The sequence below is a fragment of the Manis pentadactyla genome (assembly GCF_030020395.1).
Source record: "Manis pentadactyla isolate mManPen7 chromosome 15 unlocalized genomic scaffold, mManPen7.hap1 SUPER_15_unloc_1, whole genome shotgun sequence".
NCBI classification, from domain to species: Eukaryota; Metazoa; Chordata; class Mammalia; order Pholidota; family Manidae; genus Manis; species Manis pentadactyla.
This window is the reverse complement of record NW_026644588.1, coordinates 4465803-4491152: the sequence shown is the minus strand read 5'-3', so window position 1 is coordinate 4491152 and position 25350 is coordinate 4465803. Positions and strand designations below refer to the sequence as shown.

Below are 25350 nucleotides of genomic sequence, written 5' to 3'. Positions count from 1 at the left end.
GTCTTATATGGAGAGTTTTGATGAGTTAGAAATGTACTCCTAACATTCGAAAGTGAATCAGAATTTAGAGTACAAGGAATTGGAGATCTTGTTAAGATGCAGCCGCTCATTCGGGGGCTCAGGGTTGGGCTGAGTCTGCACTTCCAACAAGGCCCTGGCCCAGGACCATGGGTCCATTTTTGAATAACAAAAATGCAGAACTGTTAGGCAGAAAAATAGATACGAGTGAAAACTAAAGAGAATAAGGCCAGTAAAGACCACTAAAGGGCCTCCGAAAGTTAACCAGTGAAAACTAGAATGCCAGAAAAGACTCAGAGTTAATGAGCTAATCAATTGAAGCTCCAAAGGCCAGAAGCAACTTGGAATGTCCAGATATTCCCCAGAGGAAGAAAAGTATCTGAGCACAGCCCATGTCTTCACTCTGTGAATTACATCATGCATTGTAAGATTTATTGTAGCCAGCTAAAAGGCCCAGCTTATTCTTTAACTTAAACTATATGCTGTGTTTTCCTCCTCCTCCAGCCTCTAATCAAGTCATCTGCAACCTTGACAGCAGACAACCATCATGATTCATTTTCCAAACAAGCCCAGATATAAACAGAACAGTAAAAACAGGACAGATTCCATCTTAAAGCTAAGATTGCATTTTAAAACCCAGGGGGGTAGGAAGATTCCTAATATATTCTTTAACAAACAGAAAACAATTCAGCCCACCTTGGAGGCAGGGCAGGCAATCTTGATTGATATGCTCCCAGAGGGCAGCTGCTATCCTGAGGAGGAACCATATCAGTAAATTTGTGTAAAGTTAATTTTGCGGAATTACCTGGAGGACTGATAACAGAAGAGACATAATGTCTCTCATCAAAGATAAACATTGAGACCACTTAAAAAGTCCATACCCCTAGCCCTTTATAACAGTCCTGAAAAATCCTTAAAAGAGGGAACCCCAAACCTTTCAGGGGTCACCTCCTGAGTTCACCCACACCTTCTCTCTAAGTGCATAACTTTAAATAAAACTTTTACTGAGGCTTAAAGATGGCAACAAGAGAGGTGAGACAGAAATTTTCTCCCCAAAACACATATGATGTGAAAATATAGCAAATACAACTAACCCTGAAAGAGCAACAGGAAAGAAGGCTTCCTACACCTGGAGAACAGATTAGACATCACGGAAAAGGATAAAGTACCAAAGCCATGATCCAGTGGGACCTGAGCCCCTCCCCCACCCTAGCTCACCAGAGGGAGGAACAGAAACACAGCAGGGAGTGGAGGCCTAGGACTGCTGAACACCCAGCCCTGGAGAGCTGCTCTGGGAGCACAAACCTGAATAGCATGCGGCTCTGGAGACTGGAGTGGTTGGAAAGCTAAGACAGGCAGAATACTTGGAAAGACTGGGATTTCAGATGCTTGGGGAGAGCAGGTACCCACAACTGGCTGCTCTGGAATAAAAGAAAGGCAGGCACTCTGAGAGACTTCCCAACAGCAAGACGGCTGTTAAAGAGGCAAGGATTGCATGGGGCTTGCTGCTCAGCAGAAAGGACAGGTGGACTAAGTTGTCCTGGCACACACAGCCCAGTACGTTGGGAACTTTCAGGAGCTTCAGGTACTCCATTCCCCTGGCTGGAAATGCAGCTGTGAGGACCCCCAGTGCAATATGCAGACTGCTGCTCCTTCGTCCTTGCCAGCACTGGCTTGCAAGCTGGCTGCCCCCACAACTGCGCCATGCCAACCACAGGGCGGCCCTGCTTACAGGAGCTACAACAGCATTGAGCCTCCTCCCTGCATGACTGGCCCACTGGCCCTGGGAGTGGAGGCAGGCACTGCAGCCGGGAAGCAAGAAAGAGATCTTTCCTCCTGACAGGCACCACTGCCACTCACCTGCGACCCCGGCCATAGCTCCAGGGGCTGAGAAGCTCCAGAAAGTAGAACTTGCAGGCACTACAGAGTGCCACATACAAATATGAAACGTCAAAGGAACCTGGTTCAAACCAAAATCCCACAAGCACCAGAAAGAGGGCCAGGTGAAACTGAACTCACCAATCTTCCTGAAAGAGATTTCAAAATAAAAATAATAAACATGCCAGAGTTACAGAAAAACAATCAAGACCTCAGGAAGGAATTCAGGAGTAAGATAAAAACATTCAAGAATACAGTATCTCAAATAAAACATAAAATGGAGGGATTTAAAAGCAGATTAGATGAAGTAGACAAGATGGCAAATGAAATAGAAATTAGAGAACAGGAATACAAAGACGCCGAGGCACAGAGAGAAAAAAGGATCTCTAGGAATGAAAGAATATTGAGAGAATTGTGGGACCAATAAAAATGCAACAATATTTGTATTACAGGGTAACAGGAGAAGAGAGAGAAAAAGGGACAGAAACTGTCTTTGAGAAGGTAATTGCTGAAAACTTCCCCAATCTGGAGAAGGAGATAGCCATGGAGGTACACAGATATCCAAACACAAGGGACCCAAGGAAGACAATACCAACACATATAATAATTAAAATGGCAAAGATCAAGGATAAGGAAAGAGTATTAAAAGCAGCTAAAGAGAGAAAAAAGATCACATACAAAGGAAAACTCATCAGGCGATCATCAGACTTCTAAACAGAAACCTTACAGGCCAGAAGGAAGTGGCATGATGTATGTATTTAATGCAATGAAACAGAAGGGCCTCAAACTAGGAATATTCTACCTGGCAAGATTATCATTTAAATTTGAATCAGGGACTAAACCATTTGCAGATGAGCAAAAGCTGAAAGAATTTACATCCTAGAAACCATCTCTACAGTGTATATTGGAGGGACTGCTTATAGATGGAAGTGGTCCTGAGGCTAAATAGCTGTCAGCAGAGAAAATAAAACCACAGTAAAGAAAGAAGACCAATTAATTACTAAGCAAATGCAAAATTAAATCAACTACCCCCAAAGTCAGTCAAGGGATGGACAGAGTACAGAATATGACAGCTAATATATAAAGAATGGAGAAGGAAGAAAAAGGAACTAAAAGTAAAACCCTTTAAATTGTGTTTGAAATAGTGCACTAAGTGAGTTAAGTTAGACTGTTAGATAGCAAAGAACTTACCTTGTACCTTTGGAAACCACAAATCTAAAGCCAGTAATAGCAATGTCAATAAGTACATACCTATTGATAATTACCCTAAATGTAAATAGTCTAAATGCACCAATCAAAAGACACAGAGTCACTGAATGGATAAAAAAACAAGACCCATCTATATGCTGCCTACAAGAGACTCACTTTAAACCCAAAGACATACACAGACTAAAAGTGAAGGGATGGAAAAAGGTATTTCATGGAACTAATAGGGAGAAAAAAGCAGGAGTTGGAAAAGTCAGTCCAACAAGAGGATATAACCATTATAAACATATATGCACCCAACACAGGAGCACGAACATATGTGTAACAAATACTAACAGAATTGAAGGGGGAAATAGAATGTAATGCATTCATTTTAGGACACTTCAACACTCCACTCACTCTAAAAGACAGATCAACCAGACAGAAAATTAAGTAAGGATACAGAGGCACTGAACAACACATTAGAACAGATGGACTTAACAGACATTTACAGAATACTCTATCCAAAAGCAACAGGATACACATGGAATATTTTCAAGAACAGATCATATACTAGGCCACAAAAAGAGCCTCAGTAAATTCAAAAAGATTGAAATTGTACCAACCAGCTTCTCAGACCACAAAGGTATGAAACTAGAAATAATTTACACAAAGAAAACAAAAAAGACCACAAACACATGGAGGTTTAACAACATGCTCCTAAGTAATCAATGGATCGATGACCAAACAAAAACAGAAATCAAGCAGTATATGGAGACAAATGACAACAATAATCCAACACTGCAAAATCTGTTGAATGCAGAGAGGGCCATGCTAAGAGGGAAGTATATTGCAGCACAGGCCTAGGCCTACCTCAGGAAAGAAGAACAATCCCATATGAACAGTCTAAACTCACAATTAACAAAACTAGAAAAACAAGAACAAATGAGGCCAAAAGTCAGTAGAAGGAGGAACATAATAAAGCTTAGGGCAGAAATAAAATTGAGAGGAATAAAACAATAGAAAGAATCAAAGTAAGCAAGAGCTGGTTCTTTGAGAAAATATACAAAATAGATAACCCCCTAGCCAGACTGATCAAGAATAAAAGAGAGTCTGCACATATAAACAGAATCAGAAATGAGAAAGGAAAAATCACTACATACACCACAGAAATACGAAGAACTATTAGAGAATACTATGAAAAATTATATGCTAACAAACTGGATAACACAGAAGAAATGGAAAACTTTCTAGAAAAATACAACCTTCCAAGGCTGACCAAGGAAGAAACAGAAAATCTGAACAGACCAATTCCAGCAATGAAATCATACTGATAATAAAAAAACTATCTAAGAACAAAACCTCTGGACCAGATGGCTTCACTGCTGAATTTTATCAAACATTTAGTGAAGACATAATACCCATCCTCCTTAAAGTTTTCTAAAAAGTAGAAGCAGAGGGAATACTTCCAAAGTCATTCTATGAGGCCAGCATCACTCTACTACCAAAACCAGTCAAAGACACAACAATAAAAGGAAATTACAGACCAGTATCCCTTATGAACATAGATGCAAAAATACTCAACAAAATATAAGCAAATATAATTCCAAAATACATCAAAAAGTTCATCCATCATGATCAAGTAGGATTTATTCCAGGAATGCAAGGATGGTACAATATTTAAAAATTCATCAACATCATAAACCACATCATCAAAAAGGACAAAAACCACATGATCATCTCCATAGACGCTGAAAAAGCATGTGACAAAATTCAACATCCATTCATGATAAAAACTCTCAACAAAATGGGTATAGAGGGCAAGTACCTCAACATAATAAAGGCCGTATATGACAAACCCACAGCCAATATCATACTTAGCAGTGATAAGCTGCAAGCTCTCCCTTTAATATTGGGAAGAAGACAAGGATGCCCAGTCTTCCCACTTTTATTCAACATACTTCTGGGGGTTCTAGCCACAGCAATAGACAACACAAAGAAATAAAAGGCATCCAGATAGGTAAGAAAAAGTTAAACTGTCACTGTTTGCAGATTAATGATATTGTACATAAAATACCTTAAAGAACCCACCCCAAAACTATTAGAATAGCTGAATTTAGCAAAGTTGCAGGATACAAAATTAATAGACAGAAATCTGTTGCATTCCTATATACTAATGATGAACTAGCAGAAAGAGAAATCAGAAAAACAATTCCATTCACAATTGCATCAAAAAGAATAAAAAACCTAGGAATATAAACCTAACCAAGGAGATGGAAGACCTGTACCCTGAAAACTACAAGACACTCAAGACAGAAATTAAAGAAGACACCAATAAATGGAAATACATCACATGCTCATGGAAATGAAGAACTAATATTGTCAAAATGGCCATCCGGCCTAAAGCAATCTACAGATTCAATGTGATCCCTATCAAAATACCAACATCATTCTTCAACAAACTAGAGCAAATAGTTCTAAAATTCATACGGAACCACAAAAGACCCCAAATAGCCAAAGCAATCCTGAAAATGAAGAATAAAGCTGGGGGTTAATGCTCCCCGACTTCAAGCTCTACTAGAAAGCCACAGTAATCAAGACAACTTGGTACTGACACAGAACAGACCCACAGATAAATGGAACAGAACAGAGAGCCCAGATATACACCCACAGATATATGGTCAATTAATATACACTAAAGGAGCCATGGATATGCAATGGGGAAATGACAGCCTGCCTAAGAATGCAGCAACCCAGTTTGAAAAAGACAGATGCACCCCTATGTTTATCGCAGCACTATTTACAAGAGCCAAGAAATGGAAGCAACCTAAGTGTCCCTCAGTAGATGAATGGATAAAGAAGAGGTGGTACATATACACAATGGAATATTATTCAGCCATAAGAAGAAAACAAATCCCACCATTTGCAACAACATGGATGGAGCTAGAGGGTATTATGCTCAGTGAAATAAGCCAGGCGTAGAAAGACAAGTGCCAAATGATTTCCCTACTTTGTGGAGGGTAACAATGAAGCAAAACTGAAGGAACAAAGCAGCAGGCGACTCAGACTCCAAGAAGGGCCAAGCAGTAACCAAAGGCAGTGGGTGGGGAGGTAGGGTGAAGGTGTATAGTGATTAGTACACTTGCTGTAGGGGGAACCACAAGATAGGCACTATATCAGAGAAGGCAAGTAGTGACTCTGGCCCCTTACATGCTAATGGGCAGTGAATGCAATTGGGCATGGGGGTGGAGGACTCGATAATGAGGGTGAATGTAGTAACCACAATGTTTTTCATATGACACCTTCATAAGAGTGCGTATCAGTGACACCTTAATTAAAAAATTAAAAATTAATTTAAAAACTTTTACTCTGCTTCACTACTCTGTCTCTTTGTTACGGTGCGGACAAGAACTGAAGAAAATAGAAAACGCCCTCCTAACAGAAATCTAGGTTAAGATTCTTTGGAGGACTGTTTTCTGACAATTTCAGGTTTTAAAACAACATCAAGAATGTAAACAAGCATGTTACTAAACATCATTCTAAAAGCTTTTCATAAATTTATGCCCAAAAACCCCACAAAAATTACCTATAAGTATATTCTCTTCTTTTATGAAATTATTTTGCCAAACATAAACACCAGCAATGAGGTTTTAACCAGATTATCTGGTTCAACATCAGACTCACCAGCATCCCTCCCAGATTACACTACGTACAGCCGTCTAAGTTGACAGTGCCCCCCCACCGGAGTGATGCCTCCAGCTAAACTCTTTTCACGCAGTTTTGGGGTGAGAGGTGAAAGATTCTTCCTGAGTCTTTTGTGCCCTGATGGTTTTGCAACTGAAAATTATCTGCATGTCCCAAAGGCTCACCTTGGGGTGGCCGACCCTCGGTCCCCACACAGCTAAGCCTGAGCTGTATTTTTTAAAGGTTTCAGAGCAGGTGAGCACACTCGGAAGACAGGACGTCAGAAGCAGAGAAGGAACCGGGTGCCAGTTCTAAACGCAGAGCAGCTCAGGGGGAAACGCGGGCCCAGCCCCGGCCGGACGCACCCTCACCTGGGCGGCCGCCATCTCCGCCTCGGCCTCGGGCTGCTCGGGCGCCTCCCCCACCGGGCGCTGTGCGGACACGGCTCACGGCCCCGGAGAAGATGCGTGGACAGCCGGAGGCAGGGCCTCCCCCGGCTCCCCGCCGGCCGCGGGCAGGACCCTGACACGGGGCCCAGGCCGCCCCCCGGGCCCGGGTCTCAGGACCGACGCGGGACTCGGGGACCGCGGGCACCGGCTCCGCCCTGCAAGGGGCTGGGTCTGCGCACAGGCCCGGCACCCGGCGGGGAAAGGCGAGCTCACCGGGCGCGCGGAGGGGGAGCCCCGGGAAGAGGCCCCACGGCAGCACGGCCCCAAACGCGAGACACCCGCCTCCCGCCGCCGCGCCGCCCGGAAGCAGGAGCGGGACCCGCCCTCCTCGCGGGACGGGGCCAGGGCGCACGCGCAGCAGGGCTGGCGTCTCCCCGCGCACCCGCGGCCCCGGAAGCGGCCTGCGGCTCCGCCCCCTGAGGTTTGAGGAAGTGTGGGGCGCCGGGGAGGCTCGGGTCCGTCAGAGACGGGCGCTGTCCGGGGCCGGGGGTCTGTAGCGGTGACCCTAGGGGGGCTGACACTGCCCGCCAGGCGTTAAACCCCAGGCAACCAAGGTGTTCCGATCTCAGCGGAACTGACTTCTTTGCTTTTAACTCTGCATTCTGTAATTCCACTGTTCATTCCTAACCTCTCACGCTGTTCCCTGTCTTGGGTACCCCCCTTCTACTCGGACCCTCTTGTCTTCAATTCTCCCATAAGAGGGAGATTCGGAGAAAGGAAAGCATAAGCTTGTTAACACAGATACAGCCTAAGACCCAGGCACACTGACCAGGCCCCTAAACGGCCTGAGACCCCCCCTTCACTCCCATCTCTACCTGAAGACCACAGACGCTGCGGATGCGGTCGGTTTGGGGCGGTTATCAGAATAAGCACTTGGGTCAGGAATGCGGTTCTTACGCAGATTCAACTCCATGCTGTCCCCATTCATAAGAGTTTCTGGAGGCTTACACCCACCCCTACCCCAGGTACAGAGGGGGACACCCTTACAATTGGAGATTTCCCTTCTAAATACACCTTGTCTCTTACAAAAAGGAAACTCCTGCTTGGTTTTCAGAGCTCATCCCGGGTACATCTGTTGTTTCATAAAAATAAACAGCATGAAGTAATCCTTATGCCAAAGGGACATATTTTGGCTGACAAATTTTGCTCGTTTTCCAAAATATTGAATTTTATAATTAAATGCCGAAAATCCTCTAAAATTAATGTACTTTCTACGCTCCTGTTAGTAATATAGGAGCTAAAGAGCCGACATGAGGAGGGTGTAAGGTTGAAGGCACTGAGGGGAGGGGGGAGCACTACAGACACTGATGACCTGCGAAAGTCCCCGGCTGCTGCCCCCTCCCAACCTGAAAAAATGTGCCTTAGGCTAGCCGATCCTGGCGCAGCTGTAAATCTAAGCTCTGCCTTCCCCTGCCTTCTTTAAAAACTCACTGCCTGCCCTGCTGAGTGTGAAGTCCCCAGCCTGTGATAGCCAGACGGGGGAATATCACCCGGGAATTGCGCTCAAATAAACTCCCTGGCCCTTTGTTGCCTCTCGTCACTGCTTATTTGGGCTAGAATTTATCTTACATTTGGTGCCGAAATCCTGGGAAGGAGCGTGAGCGCAGGCCCCGACTGGCCACCGGTGGCCCTGACCCCTCCTTCCCCAAACTGGGACCTCAGCCTGCTCTCCGCTGCGTGGACTATTTTCCAGTGAGTCCCTCAGTTTCCCCCAGTCTGTTTCCCTCCCTAACTCCATTTCACCTGGTCCATTAGAAATCGTAGCTACGTCCAGAGTGGGGCACCCGGCCCCTGGGCATTCGGCCCACCCTCTGCGGACATCCAGCCCATCCCTGGCCCCCTGCAGTGGGGGAGGCGTCCCTCACCCAGGCTCCCAGGACGTCTCCCCTGACTTGGCACACATGGGACGCTGGGCGCTTCTCTCAGCGGGATTAGTTGGGGGGTGACACAGACATGGGGAACCAGCCCTCAAAAGCAGAGGCTCAGACCCTGCTGTGGTGTCTCATTTCTAATCTGGCTACTCTATATTTGTCCCAGGAAGTTCACAAATAGAAGCTAGTCTTTCTTTGCTCTGAGGCCGGGCCTCAGTATCCCTTGGACAATCAATCTTAATGGCTCCCTGAGGGAACTTTCAATTTTCGCCTCCTCACCGACTTGATTAAATATTGCCACTGGAGCAGAGGGTGGAGTGAAATCCCGTATGTGCAGACTTTTTGAACTTTGCCCTCCCACCCAGACCGTTATGCTAAGTGTTCAATGACCCAGGTTCTCCTGGCCGGATCTCCAGTTAAAGATTGTCAGCCTCTTACTCTGCCCAGTCCTTCTTCCTTTTCAGATCTGCTGGAGGACCTCAGTCGCCCGCCTCCCTCAGCTCGCAATCCCCTCCCCCTCTCTCCACCACCATCTCTAATCCTTTGTCCTCCCCCGTGTCGCCTCCATCTTAAAGTCCTACATTCTCAACCATGCCGTTGTCCTGCTCTCCTCTTCCGGTGGCTGCCCCACCCCCTCCCCCTCTCCTTCCGCCTTCACCGCCCGCTTCCCCCACCAGAACACGCCCCTCCCACCCTCTGGTTCTGGAAGCCACGGACAGGAAGTTGAAGGAAGAGAAAGCAATTCGATATCAGTGACTCAAGTCTTTATATCGGTTTGTCTGTCGGTGTATATGTTTTTGTGTGGAAGGTGTTGCTGACTGTAGTCGTGTCTCAGTTTGTATATTTGTGTGTCTAGGTGTGTAGATGAAAAATATTTTCCTACCTCCAGATGGTATTAATAAAAATTGATTTAAAAACAAGCACTTGTGAAAATTGGGCATTCCAAAACTTCCAGAAAATCTAATAAAAAATGTTAAGCATTAATGTTAATTTGACTTTGGCTGAGGCAGGCATGTCCTTGTGGTTATCAGCTGCCTAAGTTTTCCTAAGGTCATTTAAGTTGATGTTATCTGCTAAAACTTTTAAGAATAAAATGCTTAAAGGCTTGGCTTTGTCTAATATTCAGTAAAGGTCTTGTAAGTAATCTAGCATAGTTGTTATGAATGAGTGAAATAAATAAGTATGGCAAGTGAACACCTTTTTAATTGTGTGTTACAGTGTGTATACCTATCTACAGCCTAGAAATATTTGTGGTAACCTAAAACCTTAAAATTTTGCTAAGTTAAAAGGATATACTTTGGGATCACGGGAAGATGGCAGCGTGAGTACTTCAGTGGAAATCTCCTCCCCAAAACATACATATTTATGAAAATACAATAAATACAAACTATTCCTAAAAGAGACACCAGTGGATACAGTACAACAGCCAGGATACATCTACATCTGCAAGAACTCAACATCACACGAAGGGGGTAAGATACAAGCCGCGGCCAGGTGGCACCCGAAGCTGCAGCCAGGCGGCACCCGAACGCTCCCCCACCCCAGAACCTGGCAGGAAGAAACAAGTCACAACGGGGAGGGAGTGAAAGCCCAGGACTGCTAAACAACCAGCTCCAGAAATCCACACCCGGAGCGCAGACACAAGGTGCACGGGGTGCTGGATATTAGAGAAACGGAAAAGTAAAACCTGTGGGCAGGTCCCCACAACCAGCGCCCCTAAGAAAAAAGAAAAGCGAGTGCTTTCTGCAGTTCTTAAAGAAACAGGGACCTCACAGCTGGATGAAGTCATCCTGGCACACTGAGCCAGCAGCTAGGAATCCCGGGGAACATTAGGCACCCTTAACCTTGGGGCAGCAGCGCAGCTCTGAAGTCCCTCACAGCACTAAGCAGCCTGCCAGTCATTCCTCAAAGAGTCTGGACCCCGACACACCGGCCCAGTACTGGGACATTGCCAGCGCGCGCCAGGGGCAGCGGTGCTGGAGGGGACCAGGAGCAGATAACGTGCGCTGGCAACACAAGAGGGGACCGGGAGCAACTTGTGCGAGCCCGCCACGGTGGCGATCGAAGAGCCCGTATGTGGCCCACGCGGATGCTGGCAGCAATGGAGGCAGAGGAGCCCAGGAGAGTTCTGCGCAGGAGAGGCCCATGAGCACCTGCAGCAGTGCCAGAGGGAGCAGCTGCGCTCCCAGCAGCCGACCAGAAACCCAACCCAATGCATAGCCACCTGGGCCAGACCCAAAGACCGCTGCTGACACACAGCTGCCTGGCAGGGGCGCCGCTATTGCAGAGGAGTGCACCTGGCATGCCTGCCACTCCCTGCACGGCTCCCCACAGCTCTGATGGAGACCCCGCCCACCTCAGCTTAGGGGATTAACCTGGTGGCTGCTCCAGGAGTGCAGGTAGTGGTCACAGGCAGCAGAGAAGGACAAGGCATCCAGCAAGCAGAAAAGGACTTTCATCTCCCAGCTGACACACCCGCAACCTGCCTACAGCCACTGCAATCACCATGAAAAGGCAAAAAATTCTGAACCAGACCAAGATAGTTACACCTGAGAAAGGATCTACAGAGGCAGACCTAACCAGTCTCCCTGAAAAAGAATTCAAAATAAAAATCATAAACTTGCTGAAAGAGCTGCAGAGAAATATGCAAGAGCTAAGGGATGACATCCAGAGGGAGATCACAGAAGTGAAACAAACTCTGGAAGGGTTTATAAGCAGAATGGATAGGATGCAAGAGGCCATTGATGGATAGAAACCAGAGAACAGGAACGCATAGAAGCTGACATAGAGAGAGATAAAATGATCTCCAGGAATGAAACAATATTAAGAGAACTGTGTGACCAATCCAAAAGGAACAATATCCGCATTATAGGGGTACCAGAGGAAGAAGAGAGAGAAAAAGGGATAGAAAGTGTCTTTGAAGAAATAATTGCTGAGAACTTCCCCAAACTGGGGGAGGAAATAGTTGCTCAGACTACGGAAATACACAGAACTCCTGAGAGATGGGACCCAAAGAGGACAAAACCAAGACACATAATAATTAAAATGGCAAAGATCAAGGACAAGGACAGAGTATTAAAGGCAGCCAGAGAGAGAAAAACGGTCACCTATAAAGGAAAACCCATTCAGGCTATCATCAGACTTCTCAACAGAAACCTTACAGGCCAGAAGAGAATGGCATGATATATTTAATGCAATGAAACAGAAGGGCCTTGAACCAAGGATACTGTATCCAGCATGATTATCATTTAAATATGAAGGAGGGATTAAACAATATCAAGACAAGGAAAAGTTGAGGAAATTTGCCTCCCACAAACCACCTTCACAGGGTATCTTAAAGGGACTGTTCTAGATGGGAGCACTCCTAAAAAGAGCACAGAACACCCAGCATATGAAGAATGGAGGAGGAGGAAAAAGAAGGGAGAGAAATAATCATCAGACTGTGTTTATAATAGCTCAATAAGTGAGTTAAGTTAGACAGTAAGATACTAAAGAAGATAACCTTGAACCTTTCATAACCACGAATCTAAAGCCTGCAATGGCAATAAGTACATATCTTTCAATAATCACCCTAAATGTAAATGGACTGAATGCACCAATCAAAAGACACAGAGTAATAGAATGGATAAAAAAGCAAGACCCATCTCTATGCTGCTTACAACTCACCTCAAAACCAAAGACATGCACAGACTAAAAGTCAAGGGATGGAAAACGATATTTCATGTAAACAATAGGGAGAAAAAAGCAGGTGTTGCAGTACTTGTATCAAACAAAATAGACTTCAAAACAAAGAAAGTAACAAGAGACAAAGATGGACTTTAAATAATAAGGGGGTCAGTCCAACAAGAGGATATAACCATTATAAATATCCATGCACCCAACACAGGAGCACCTACATATGTGAAACAAATAGTAACAGAATTAAAGGAGGAAATAGAATGCAATGCATTCATTTTGGGAGACTTTAACACACCACTCACTCCAAAGGATAGATCCACCAGACAGAAAATACGTAAGGACACAGAGGCACTGAACAACACACTAGAACAGATGGACCTAACAGACATCTGTAGAACTCTACATCCAAAAGCAACAGGATACACATTCTTCTCAAGTGCACATGGAACATTCTCCAGAATAGACCACATGCAAGGCCACAAAAAGAACCTCAGTAAATTCAAAAAGATTGAAATCCTACCAACCAACTTTTCAGACCACAAAGGTATAAAACTAGAAATAAACTGTATAAAGAAAGCAAAAAGGATCACAAGCACATGGAGGCTTAACAACATGCACCTAAATAATCAATGGATCAACGACCAAATTAAAATGCAGATCCAGCAATATATGAAAACAAATGACAACAACACAAAGCCCCAACTTCTGTGGGATGCAGTAAAAGCAGTCTTAAGAGGAAAGTGTATAGCAATCCAGGCATATTTATAGAAGGAAGAACAATCCCAAATGAATAGTCTAATGTCACAATTATCAAAATTGAAAAAAGAAGAACAAATGAGGCCTAAGGTCAGCAGACGAAGGGACATAATAAAGATCAGAGAAGAAAAAAATAAAATTGAGAAGAATAAAACAATAGAAATGATCAATGAAACCAAGAGCTGGTTCGTCAAGAAAATAAACAAAATAGATAAGCCTCCAGCCAGACTTATTAAGAGAAAAAGAGAGTTAACACACATCAACAGAAACAGAAATGAGAAAGGAAAAATCATGACGGAACCACAAAAAATCACTTTGTATAACCACAGAAATAAAAAGAATTATTAAAGAATACTATGAAAACAGCTTGATAACAAGCTGGAAAACCTAGGAGAAATGGACAACTTCCTAGAAAAATACAACCTGCCAAGACTGACCCAGAAAGAAACAGAAAAGCTAAACAGACCAATTACCAGCAACGAAATTGAATCAGTAATCAAAAAACTACCCAAGAACAAAACCCCCTGGCCAGATGGATTTACCTCAGAACTTTATCAGACATACAGAGAAGACATAATACCAATTCTCCTTAAAGTTTTCCAAAAAAGAGAAGAGGACGGAATACTCCCAAACATCACCCTAATACCAAAACCAGGCAAAGACCCCACCAAAAAAGAAAACTGCAGACCACTATCCCTGATGAACATAGATGCAAAAATACTCAACAAAATATTAGCAAACCGAATTTAAAAATACATCAAAAGGATCATACACCATGAGCAAGTGGGATTCATCCCAGGGATGCAAGGATGGTACAACATTCGAAAATCCATCAACATCATACACCACATCAACAAAAACAAGATAAAAAAACACATGATCATTCCATACATGCTGAAAAAGTGTTCGACAAAATTCAACACCCATTCATGATAAAAACTCTCAACAAAATGGGCATAGAGGGCAAGTACCTCAACATAATAAAGGCCATATATGATAAACCCACAACTAACATCATAATGAACAGTGAGAGGCTGAAAGCTTTTCCTCTGAGATCGAGAACAAGACAGGGATGCCCACTCTCCCCACTGTTATTCAACATAGTACTGGAGGTCCTAGTCATGGCAATTAGACAAAACAAAGAAATACAAGGAGTCCAGATTCGTAAAGAAGAAGTCAAACTGTCACTATTTGCAGATAACATGATATTGTACATAAAAAACCCTAAAGACTCCACTCCAAAACTAGTAGAACTAATATCGGAATTCACAAAGTTGCAGGATACAAAATTAACACACAGAAATCTGTGGCTTTCCTATAGACTAACAATGAGCTAATAGAAAGAGAAATCAGGAAAACAATTCCACTCACAATAGTATCAAGAAGAATAAAATACATAGGATTAAACCTAACCAAGGTAGTGAAAGACCTATACCCTGAAAACTACAAGACACTCTTAAGAGAAATTAAAGAGGACACTAACAAATGGAAACTCATCCCATGCTCCTGGCTAGGAAGAATTAATATCGTCAAAATGACCATCCTGCCCAAACAATATACAGATTCGATGCAATCCCTATCAAATTACCAACAGCATTCTTCAATGAATTGGACCAAATAGTTCAAAAATTCATAGGGAACCACCAAAGACCCCGAATAGCCAAAACAATCCTGAAAAGGAAGAATAAAGTGGGGGGGATCTCACTCCCCAACTTCAAGCTCTACTACAAAGCCACAGTAATCAAGACAATTTGGTACTGGCACAAGAACAGAGCCTCAGACCAGTGGAACAGAATAGACACTCCAAACATTAACCCAAACATATATGACCAATTGATATATGATAAAGGAGCCATGGACATACAATGGGAAAATGACAGTCTCTTCATGAGATGGTGCTGGCAAAACTGGACAGCTACATGTAAGAGAATGAAACTAGATCGCTGTCTAACCCCATACACAAAAGTAAATTCGAAATGGATCAAAGACCTGAATGTAAGTCATGAAACCATAAAACTCTTATTAGAAAAAAACATAGGCAAAAATCTCATGGACATAAACATGAGTGACTTCTTCATGAACATATCTCCCTGGGCAAGGGAAACAAAAGCAAAAATGAACAATTGGGACTACATCAAGCTAAAAAGCTTCTGTACAGCAAAGGACACCATCAATAGAACAAAAAGGCATCCTACAGTATGGGAGAATATATTCATAAATGACAGATCCGATAAAGGACTGACATCCGAAATATATAAAGAGCTCACACACCTCAACAAACGAAAAGCAAATAATCCAATTAAAAAATGGGCAGAGGAGCTGAATAGACAGTTCGCTAAAGAAATTCAGATGGCCAACAGACACATGAAAAGATGCTCCACATCGCTAATTATCAGAGAAATGCAAATTAAAACCACAATGAGATATCACCTCACACCAGTAAGGATCGCCATCATCCAAAAGACAAAGAACAACAAATGTTAGCGAGGTTGTGGAGACAGGGGAACCCTCCTACACTGCTGGTGGGAATGTAAATTAGTTCAACCATTGTGGAAAGCAGTACGGAGGTTCCTCAGAATGCTCAAAATGGAAATACCATTTGACCCAGGAATTCCACTTCTAAGAATTTACCCTAAGAATGCAGCAGCCCAGTTTGAAAAAGACATATGCACCCCTATGTTTATTGCTGCACTATTTACAATAGCCAAGATATGGAAGCAACCTAAGTGTCCATCAGTAGATGACTGGATAAAGAAGATGTGGTACATATACACAGTGGAATATTATTCAGCCATAAGAAAAAAACAGATTCTACCATTCGCAACAACATGGATGGAACAAGAGGGTATTATGCTCAGTGAAATAAGCCAGGCGGAGAAAGACAAGTACCAAATGATTTTACTCATATGTGGAGTATAAGAACAAAGGAAAACTGAAGGAACAAAACAGCAGCAGAATCACAGAACCCAAGAATGGACTAACAGTTACCAAAGGGAAAGGGACTGGGGAGGGTGGGTGGAAAGGGAGGGATAAGGGCGGGGAAAAAGAAAGGGGACATTATGATTAGCATGTATAGTATTTGGGGGGCATGGGGAGGGCTGCGCAACAGAGAAGACAAGTAGTGATTATACAGCATCTTACTACGCAGATGGACAGTGACTGTGAAAGGGTATGTGGGGGGGACTTGGTGAAGGGGGGAGCCTAGTAAACATAATGTTCTTCATGTAATTGTAGATTACTGATAACAACAACAAAAAGATATACTTTGTGCTTAGTGAGAGATTGTGTTGTAAAGCTCATGGTTAACAGAAATTATAAAATGTTCATAAATTTGTCAATCCAAAGAATTCTAGTGTAACAGTTTATGATAGCCTACTTCTCAGTGTTCACAAAAAATTAAGGTACCCAATAGTTTTAAGTTCTAATTAAAACCACTTAAAGTAATAAGGAAAACATTTCTGCATGCTAAAGAATGTGTCTTTTGATAAAAGAAAGTAACTTTGTTCTAAAGTACAGTTTATTTAGAGGGAGAAATCTAAATGTAAAAAGGTTGTAGAAAGTTTGTGGAAGAATTTAATATGGTCATGCTATATAAAATTAAAGCAAGTGAGTCTTGATATCAAGTACACAGCAAAATTAGAATTTTGTTTTCAGTTAAAAAGACAAAGTTTTCTTAACTGTTAGTCTGCTCTTAATATTGAAAGATTGCAAAAAGTTCTCTAATTGTTTTATCAAAGCAGTTTCTCATGCTTAAAGTCTCAATGAGTTGTCAGAGTATTTAAGAAAATGAGATCTTAATATTAAAAAGATTAAAAGCAAAAGTTTGCTAAAAACTGTGTAAACTTTATTTGCTTTGAGGTATTTTGTTGTCATTCTGGTTAAATAGATAAGTATTGCTTCATAGCAACCTATAATCCTATTTAAGCAAGTGCCTTAAAACTTTTAACAGCCTCCCAAAATCACATTCAAAAAGGTACTTTTTACCTCTAGTTAACTCTGATATTTTCCAGAGGGCCCGTGGAACATGTCAGAGGAACATTTTCTTATTGGAGAAAGTATTTGGCTAATTTAGCTTATTTATCTGATATATAATTACCTACTTAATTACCTAGAAAGCACTGTCAAAAGGAATAATACTAAACTTTGTTACTGAATGTTTTGTGTTACAGAAATATCAGAATTTCCTTATGTCAACTGTCTTACAGTAAGCTCTCATCAGATCTTTAACCATTGTCCTTTGTAAGTCTTTTATTATTTATATTCACTGTTTTATTACTCTTAAGCTAGTAAAGAACTAGATTTCAGCAGAACAAGTATTAAATACATAAGATTAAGTAAACTAAAGAAGATGATTTTGTGGCTTTCTGTTTCAAATGTTGACAAAGTGTTTTAAGCTTTTTCTCTTAAGCTGACAACAGTTTAGTAAATGACAGCCTTTATAAGAAGAACTGAAAATTTATCTTTCTCTCTACCTGATCCCTCCAGAATTTAAAAACTCTCAGTGACTATTTTTATATTTCATGGCAGAATGTTTATTTGCACAAGTTCAATAAGAATCTGCTTTCCTTGTAAGAAGACCAATTAAAAACACTAGTTATATTAAAAAGCTTTAACTGGAACATCATACCTGAGGGACACGTGTGTAAACTCAGATATGAACAGACAACTTTAAGAAACTAAGATTAACTTTATAAAGCCAAAAAAGCCCCTTGGAAGAACTGGCCTGGTACCTTGCTTACAGGGTTCCCAGCAGCCTTACCAGTTGACTAAGGAAGATCACTTTCTGGCAGGTGCAGGAACCTCAAGATGTCTTGAGGACCTTGAGAAGAGAGGAATTCACCCAAATCTACAGGTACTGCAGGCAAAACCTGATGGCAAGTCTGACTTGGCTTTCTGGCCTCAAGAGGCCTTTAAAAGTTCAATCTGATATTCCTTACACAAAGTTCCAGCAAAGCACATTTAAAAGAGCCTATGTAATCAATTGCTCTTCTTGCTGCACTTATGCAAATAATCAAGCCAACTGTTAATTATTTTCTTAATCGGTGACTTGTAATAAAAAAGAGGGTGATTTTAGAGAAAAATATTGTTTCAATAATGCAGTCTTATCTATACTAAATCCTAATACTAGTCATTGAGATGTAAACTCGATCCAACATTTTAGTTTCCCCATGATACCTGGCTATGATTCTCAATTAGACTCTTCATATTTCTAGTTCTCATATTCAACCATGCATTTTTAATCTAATCAAGTTTGTACTTCCAGAATAGAAGTGCCAACTTTCTGACGCCCTCTCAACTGACCAGTGACAGAAACCTAGCTGCACCCTTTACTGTGCCCCTTCTCAGTATGAAGCAGCCAGAGTGGTCATTGCCCCTTTTCCCTGGCAGCAGCTAGAGGCTCTATCTGTAGAGGGGAAAATGAGACAGGGACCACAAGCTTAGACAGAATAAAGTGAGAGGCTCTGGAGAAAGCAAGGCAAGATATTTACAGTCAGAGCAATATAACTACATGCTACGAAAACCCCACCCCATGACGCCCCTTGTCAGCCAAAAGAAGCAAGATCAAGTTGTCGCCATTATGACCAAAAGGCTGGAATGTAAGGTTGAAGGCACTGAGGGGAGGGGGGAGCACGTCAGACACTGATGACCTGAAAAAGTCCCCGGCTGCTGCCCCCTCCCAACCTGAAAAAATGCGCCTTAGGCCAGCCAATCCTGGCGCTGCTGTAAATCTAAGCTCTGCCTCCCCCTGCCTTCTTTAAAAACTCACTGCCTGCCCTGCTGTGTGACTTCCACGGCCTGTGATAGGCAGACGGGGGAATATCACCCGGAAATTGCACTCAAATAAACTGCCTGGCGCTTTGATGACTCGTCGCCTGCTTATTTTGGCTAGAATTTATCTTACAGAGGGTACCGGGACTCCAGCAGTGTTTACGTTGGGCCGGATGCCTACATTCTACCCATTCCATCCATGGAAGCTGGCCTTGCAGGAAGTGGGGAGTGAGAGTTTGGATGACAGACCAGCCAAAACCAGCTGGTTCCAACGTGGAGAAGTACTTGACCCAAGTTCCATCCCACAACACGTGATACACTCATTACCTTAGTAAGTATCAAGCCTCCCCGCACCATGACAGTTCCAGTGACAACCAGACACAGGCAATAGTACCCCTGGGGGACATGAGGTGGAGCAAGCCCAAACTAGGAGAAACCCCACCTGTTCCTTTACAACCTCATCTCTCTTAGTGAATATCCATACTCCTTTCCATGAAAATGCTCTCTCCTTTCCTCTGCACACCCCTTGTGGGTCTGCCTGTGCCTCACACTCAGGTGTGCACTCTCACTTTTTCTCTAACACTGTAGTCTCCGGACAAACTCTTCATGCTGAACTGCTTCTTGTGTCCATTCCTGATTTCTTACCCCTGATGAGACCGAGGACCTGTCCCCTGTAACAGTCTCATACAGTTTTCGTAGCAACTGGGATGAATATTTTGGGGAGGAAACCTTTCCCCATTTTCCCCTCCAGGTTCTTTGGCTGGGCTATTGATTGAATTAACATGACATTAGGAGATGAAGAACAAATTTAATTTCATACATACAAGGACCCCAAAAATATGAGGCTCTGAGACCACCAGACAATTGAGGTTTCCATGTCATCCTCAAAGAAGAGGGTAGATGTCTGGGCATTCAAACAGCAGAAGACAATTCACAAGAAGATGGAAGAGCAGAGGGTTGGTAAGTAGCTGCCATGCCGTGCAGCTAAGCCTTTCTGATATAAAGTTTCCTCTGGTATCAGCTCTCTTCCAGGTCCAAGCCACCCACTCTAAATCATTATAGACAGCACGGGGGAAGAAGAGAGTTTCCTCTACCCTTCAAGGTTCTTCCATTTCTAAAATTTTAGAATATTCGTATTCACAAAACGTTTCATAATGAAACCTATAGTGCCAGACAATGTGTAAAGATATAGCATATTTAAATGCTTATGCCAGGACAAAACTAAATTAAAACAAATATACACGTTAAGAAGTCCACACAAAACAATTCCATGAAGGCAAAAATAAGATCGTGGAGCGCTGCACAACCCGGCGGAGGAAGCAGCCTCTCCCCCTGCGGGACCCGCTGTTGTGTCACTTAACTGCGCCTGCGCAGGCTCTCAGATGGGCGGGGCGGGCGCCTGGCTGCGGTCAGTCCAGCCCTCCGGGCACCAGCGGCTGCTACACCGTCCTCTTCCCGAGCTCCTACGCCCCCGACGTCTCTTCTACCGTTTCTGGGGCTGAAGGGCCCAGCCCTTCCTTCACCTCCCCCAGGCCGTCTTGGAGCCTTCTTCTCCCATTTCCACTTCCTCTGCCTTTAGTTTCTCTCTCAGCAGCACCGGGTCAGTTCTCAGTACCTTCCTTCCCTTCCCCTTAGTATCCCACAACTTGCCCTGCTGTTCTGACAGTTCCTGCCAAAGCCCCTCCCCGCTCTCGGTGACCGTTCCCAACACCTCATGGACACTCAAGTTCCCCTAAGGAGCCCCCGATTTTGTGCAGGGCCAACTCCACTGCCTCAGGTATCCCCATCTCTCCCCAGTACTAGGGAGGCACCCAATCCTCTAGGAGGCAAGACACCACGCGCTGAATCCCCCCTGGGGTATCCCAGGGTGTTTGCTCACCATCCCTACGGGGATCCTCAGGGGTCTCCTAACCATACGTAATGGCAGCCTGCTGAAGCTCTGCACCCATGAGGGTGGCTGCGCAGTAAATGGCAATTTCCAGAATCTCGCCTAGCCATTTACATAACAATGATTGTTTACCACTCTACAGCCTTCAGCCTGAGCGGCTAGGAGGAGGCACAGAAAATGGGCACTCTCTTTCCCCTCCATTCCTGGCATGTAATTGGTCTGCCGTCTTGTAGCCACCAAGGAATGGCCCGTGGGGCTCCCCCTAGAAGGGGCAGGCAGGGAAGCAGAGAACGTGCTGCAGCTGCTGGAAAAGAGTGCGCAGCGCGTGTTTGCACGGAGGAGCCAGTGGACGAGGACTTGGTGAGCATGCACCCTGGCCATGAGCAATGTAGCACCATGCCTAGGCAGTGAATTCTGCCAAGCTGTGAGCAATATAAACGGTTCCTCCCAAGGCGCCCTTCCCTTTGCCGTCCCTTGGTTTCCCCGGATTCATAGGCAGTCATCCTCCCAGAGCAAATTCCCCTAGGAATCCATTGGACAAATGGCTGTCTTGTGGCCACATCCCCAACAGGGACCTGAAGCCATTTGCACATGGAACGTAAAATCACCAAGGAGGGTTAGAGACTTCCCTGGGACTCCTTGTTTTGGGACACCAATATACAGCGATTCCAAAACCTGTTGTCAACTATACAATGGTTAAGGTTAGATTTGGAGGATATGGAGAGTCAATGGTTCACAGGTTTAAAGTGAAAGCTTGGGTGAAAATTGGGGTTTTTGAGATTTTGTGCAAGGTGGTTGCATCTCCTTTACCTGAATATATTATTAGGATGGATATTATGTTTGACAGGGGATCGCTCCCCCTCGCTAGCACACTAACACAGAAAGTATGTAAGCCTGCCCTCAGGCCCGTTTTACTTGGCATACTGAGTGGGAACCCCATCACTTGCCCGAGCACACACGGGTGGCTAATTTGAAGCACTGTAGACACTGATTTAATTACTGATGTGCTACAAGCTGGACTGCTGGTGCCCAAGAATTCACGATACAATAATAGCCCTGTGTACACTGAGAAATGGCAGATGCCTGAGACACTCACAGAATACTGTGGCTTAACATTATACCGTCCAGCAGTTCCAGACAGGGTTTAACCCTAGAGTAAACACAGCAGGCTGAAAGAGGGTGGTACTCAGGCACTGTCCTTGAAAATGCTTTCTTCTCTATCTCCATGTCTGAAGAGTCAACCAATTTTCCTTCACGTGATCGGGACCCCAATTTATATTTACCGTGCTGACACAACGGTATCTGAACTCACCACCTTGTGGTCACTGCTTGGTGAGGAGTGATTTGTACATGATGCAGGTCTTGAGTGTAGTAACACACTATACTGATGACATTATGATACTACCAGAAACACATGAGCAGGCTGGGATTGACTTGAACACAATAGTGACACACATGACCAACCAGGGCTGGTTAATGAATCCAGCAAAGACCCGAGGTCCTGCTCAAACAGCAAAATTATTAGGAATGGGCAAAGGCACCGGGATCTTCCACAAGGGACAAAAAATAAACCGTCACTACCCACCAAGGCCCAAACAAGCAGCCCAGTATTCGGTTGGCTTATCTTGGATTGTGGAGGATGCCTACGCCACACCTGAGGACACTTGTTATATTCCATCTATTACATGAAAGAGCTATTATTTGACTGGGACCTGAACAAAAGGAAGCCATGTCTTAAGAAAGACAGTTGCCCTCTGTACACCTTTGGGCCCTTAAGACCTCCACTCAGACATACTTTGAAAGAATCTGCCACCTGTACCCACACAGACTGGAGATTCTGGCAACAGCCCAAGAGCACTCCCAGCAGGGACTGTTGGGATTTTGGACCAGAGAATTTCCAGACGCTGCTACCTGGTACACATCATTTGAGAGATGATTACGAGCATGTGTTTGGGCACTGAGACTGCCTCACTGACTGAAGGACATAAGTAACGTTGAGGCCTGAGATACTCACGTCTCGGATGATGACAGATAAACGCCCTATTAAGGAAGTGACATTAATGCTACCTGGAGTTTTAAGAACTGATTGCTACATAGGCTGTGCCCTATGAACAGCTCTCCGTTGAACAACAGAGCTGCTTGGATTAGAGATGACACATGAAAGATGAATGACCTGTATAGAAATGTAAGCTTTAAGAACAGCAGATGGCCAAGAGTGGTTGAAAGGTAAGAAAAATCCAGCTAGTAGGATAAACTGCATGCTGTGTTCCTGGCAACGATGAAGAGGTGAACAATGATAGAAACCGCGTTTCAATCTTTACTGATGGGCACTGTTGCCCATGACCTGTGTGGTTGGGTAGATGTGCCAGGGAAAACTGGACTAATAAAGGAAAGCCCACGTGGGGTACAACTGTATGGAATTATCTCCGGTTATTGAAGGTACACATTAAAGTAGGACACATGGATGCCCAGCAGGACCCCCACCCAGGATCAGGTGGTGACTGGAGCCACCAAGGGGACCTGTGTGTGCTCCCATTTGGTGGCCACCTGAGTCCTTGAAATGAATGGAAGAGCAGAAATGCAGAGATGGGCTTCATCTGGACATAGCCCTCTTCCATCCTATAGGCACAGAATGCCAGCAGGGATTGTCGTCAGTAAAGAGAAAGACTGCAGGTGGCTATGGGAAACACTCCCCTAGGGAAATGCCCTGCACAATCTGGCAAGTGGATGACACTGGACCAATGTTAGTAGCCCCTGGAGGCTATAAATGGGTCCTAGTTGGAATAGACAATTATTCTGGACTGGGCGTTACATACCCAGTGGTAGATGCAAATGCTCAAAATACTATTAAATGAGTAGGAAAAAGACTTAGTACAAATGTAGACCAGCAATTCACATCTCTTCAGACCAAGGGACCTGCTTTACAGAAGCCCAGGGAGTCCAGCAGGGGGCTATGAAACATGACACGGACATACCACGGTGCATGCCATCCTCAGAGCGGTGACTTAATAACACTGCATGTGCAGTTCAGTCAGTCAGTCTAAAATGGGAGATAAAGGCATGAAGGGCTGGTTTACCCGCCTTTAAGAGTATGTGCTCACATGAGAGAGGTTGAAGGAGGGTCCCACTGGATAGATTAATCCACTTTTCAGGAGCATTTGTGGAAGGAGGTTGGGGAGGATGTTACTTCAACTATGCAGTTCTTCATCAACACCAGCACAACTTCCTTTATTCCTCCCGGACGCAGTGGTCCCAGGTCCAGGGCTGCAACTGTGGGAACCAGAAGCAGGCAAGAGTACTAAGCAAGAAACTGTAACCTTACCCTTGAATCTTTGTCAGAATCCCTAAGGGTCTGATGGTGTGGGTTGGGCCTTCACCCCATCTGCCAAGTTGGGCCTGACAGTGAGCATGGCTGTGCTGCCCCATGGCTGGGACAGCCCACTAGCTCTGCACCTGTGTAACCCCAGCTTATGTGAGCAGGAGGACTGCAGGGCAGACACTTTCTAGACCAATCAGGACCACAAGCACAGCAGCTGAACCTAATGTCCCTTCCACAGGGGGAAAAGTCTGGGTAAGTTAAATGAGAAATGGACAGAGAAATTATACCTGAAGGTAAAAGGATGGGTAAGTCAGTTATGCAAAGACAGAAATCCAACATTTTATTAACACCTCAAGAGAGGCTCAGGGCAATGGAATGTTAATTATGTCTTAGCAAAAGAACACCCGACACCCACAAGGGTGAATGTATGTTTTCCAAGACCACCTCTGCTTTTGGGAACATGACAAGTTGACTGACAGCCTTCAAGCTGCAGTTACATCGCTCTGGTAGGATATCAGGTCAAAAACACTTGCTTCATGAAATGTTAGACCTATTTGAACTGATCCTATTATGTTGTGTAAATACCATGCCAGATACAAATGCTCTGACCGGCACAATCATTTTGCTGTAATAGATCTGTATTTGAAGACAGGAGGTGGACTGTGATATAATTAGTCCTAAGAAATACATATTTGGTCATTCACATGAGCATGTATTTCCAAGATATATATGGTCTTCACCCACAGCTCCTGAAGACACTGCAGTCTAACAGGTGAAATGGGTGTCTCTTCATATTGATGGGGGCTGGTGGGTGTACCAGCCAATGAACAATAATTTGATCAGTTATGGCTATGG

The 25350-nt window shown here is 44.0% G+C and overlaps 1 protein-coding gene across 3 annotated transcripts in view; it reads right to left on the bottom strand.

Moving 5' to 3' along the window:
* The window catches only part of LOC118909879 (putative zinc finger protein 56), a 28551-nt gene extending 21258 nt beyond the window's left edge, over nt 1-7293 (bottom strand). Inside the window, exon 1 of one of the 3 annotated variants that reach the window (XM_036880657.2) lies at nt 7137-7293. In XM_036880657.2, coding sequence (XP_036736552.1) covers nt 7137-7151 — 15 coding nt within the window. In that variant the 5' untranslated portion in view covers nt 7152-7293. Of the gene's footprint in view, nt 1-714; nt 769-7136 lie in introns of those variants that run through there. The other 2 variants (XM_057496414.1, XM_057496415.1) reach the window with 2 other exon arrangements.
* Between the last annotated feature and the right edge of the window lie 18057 nt (nt 7294-25350).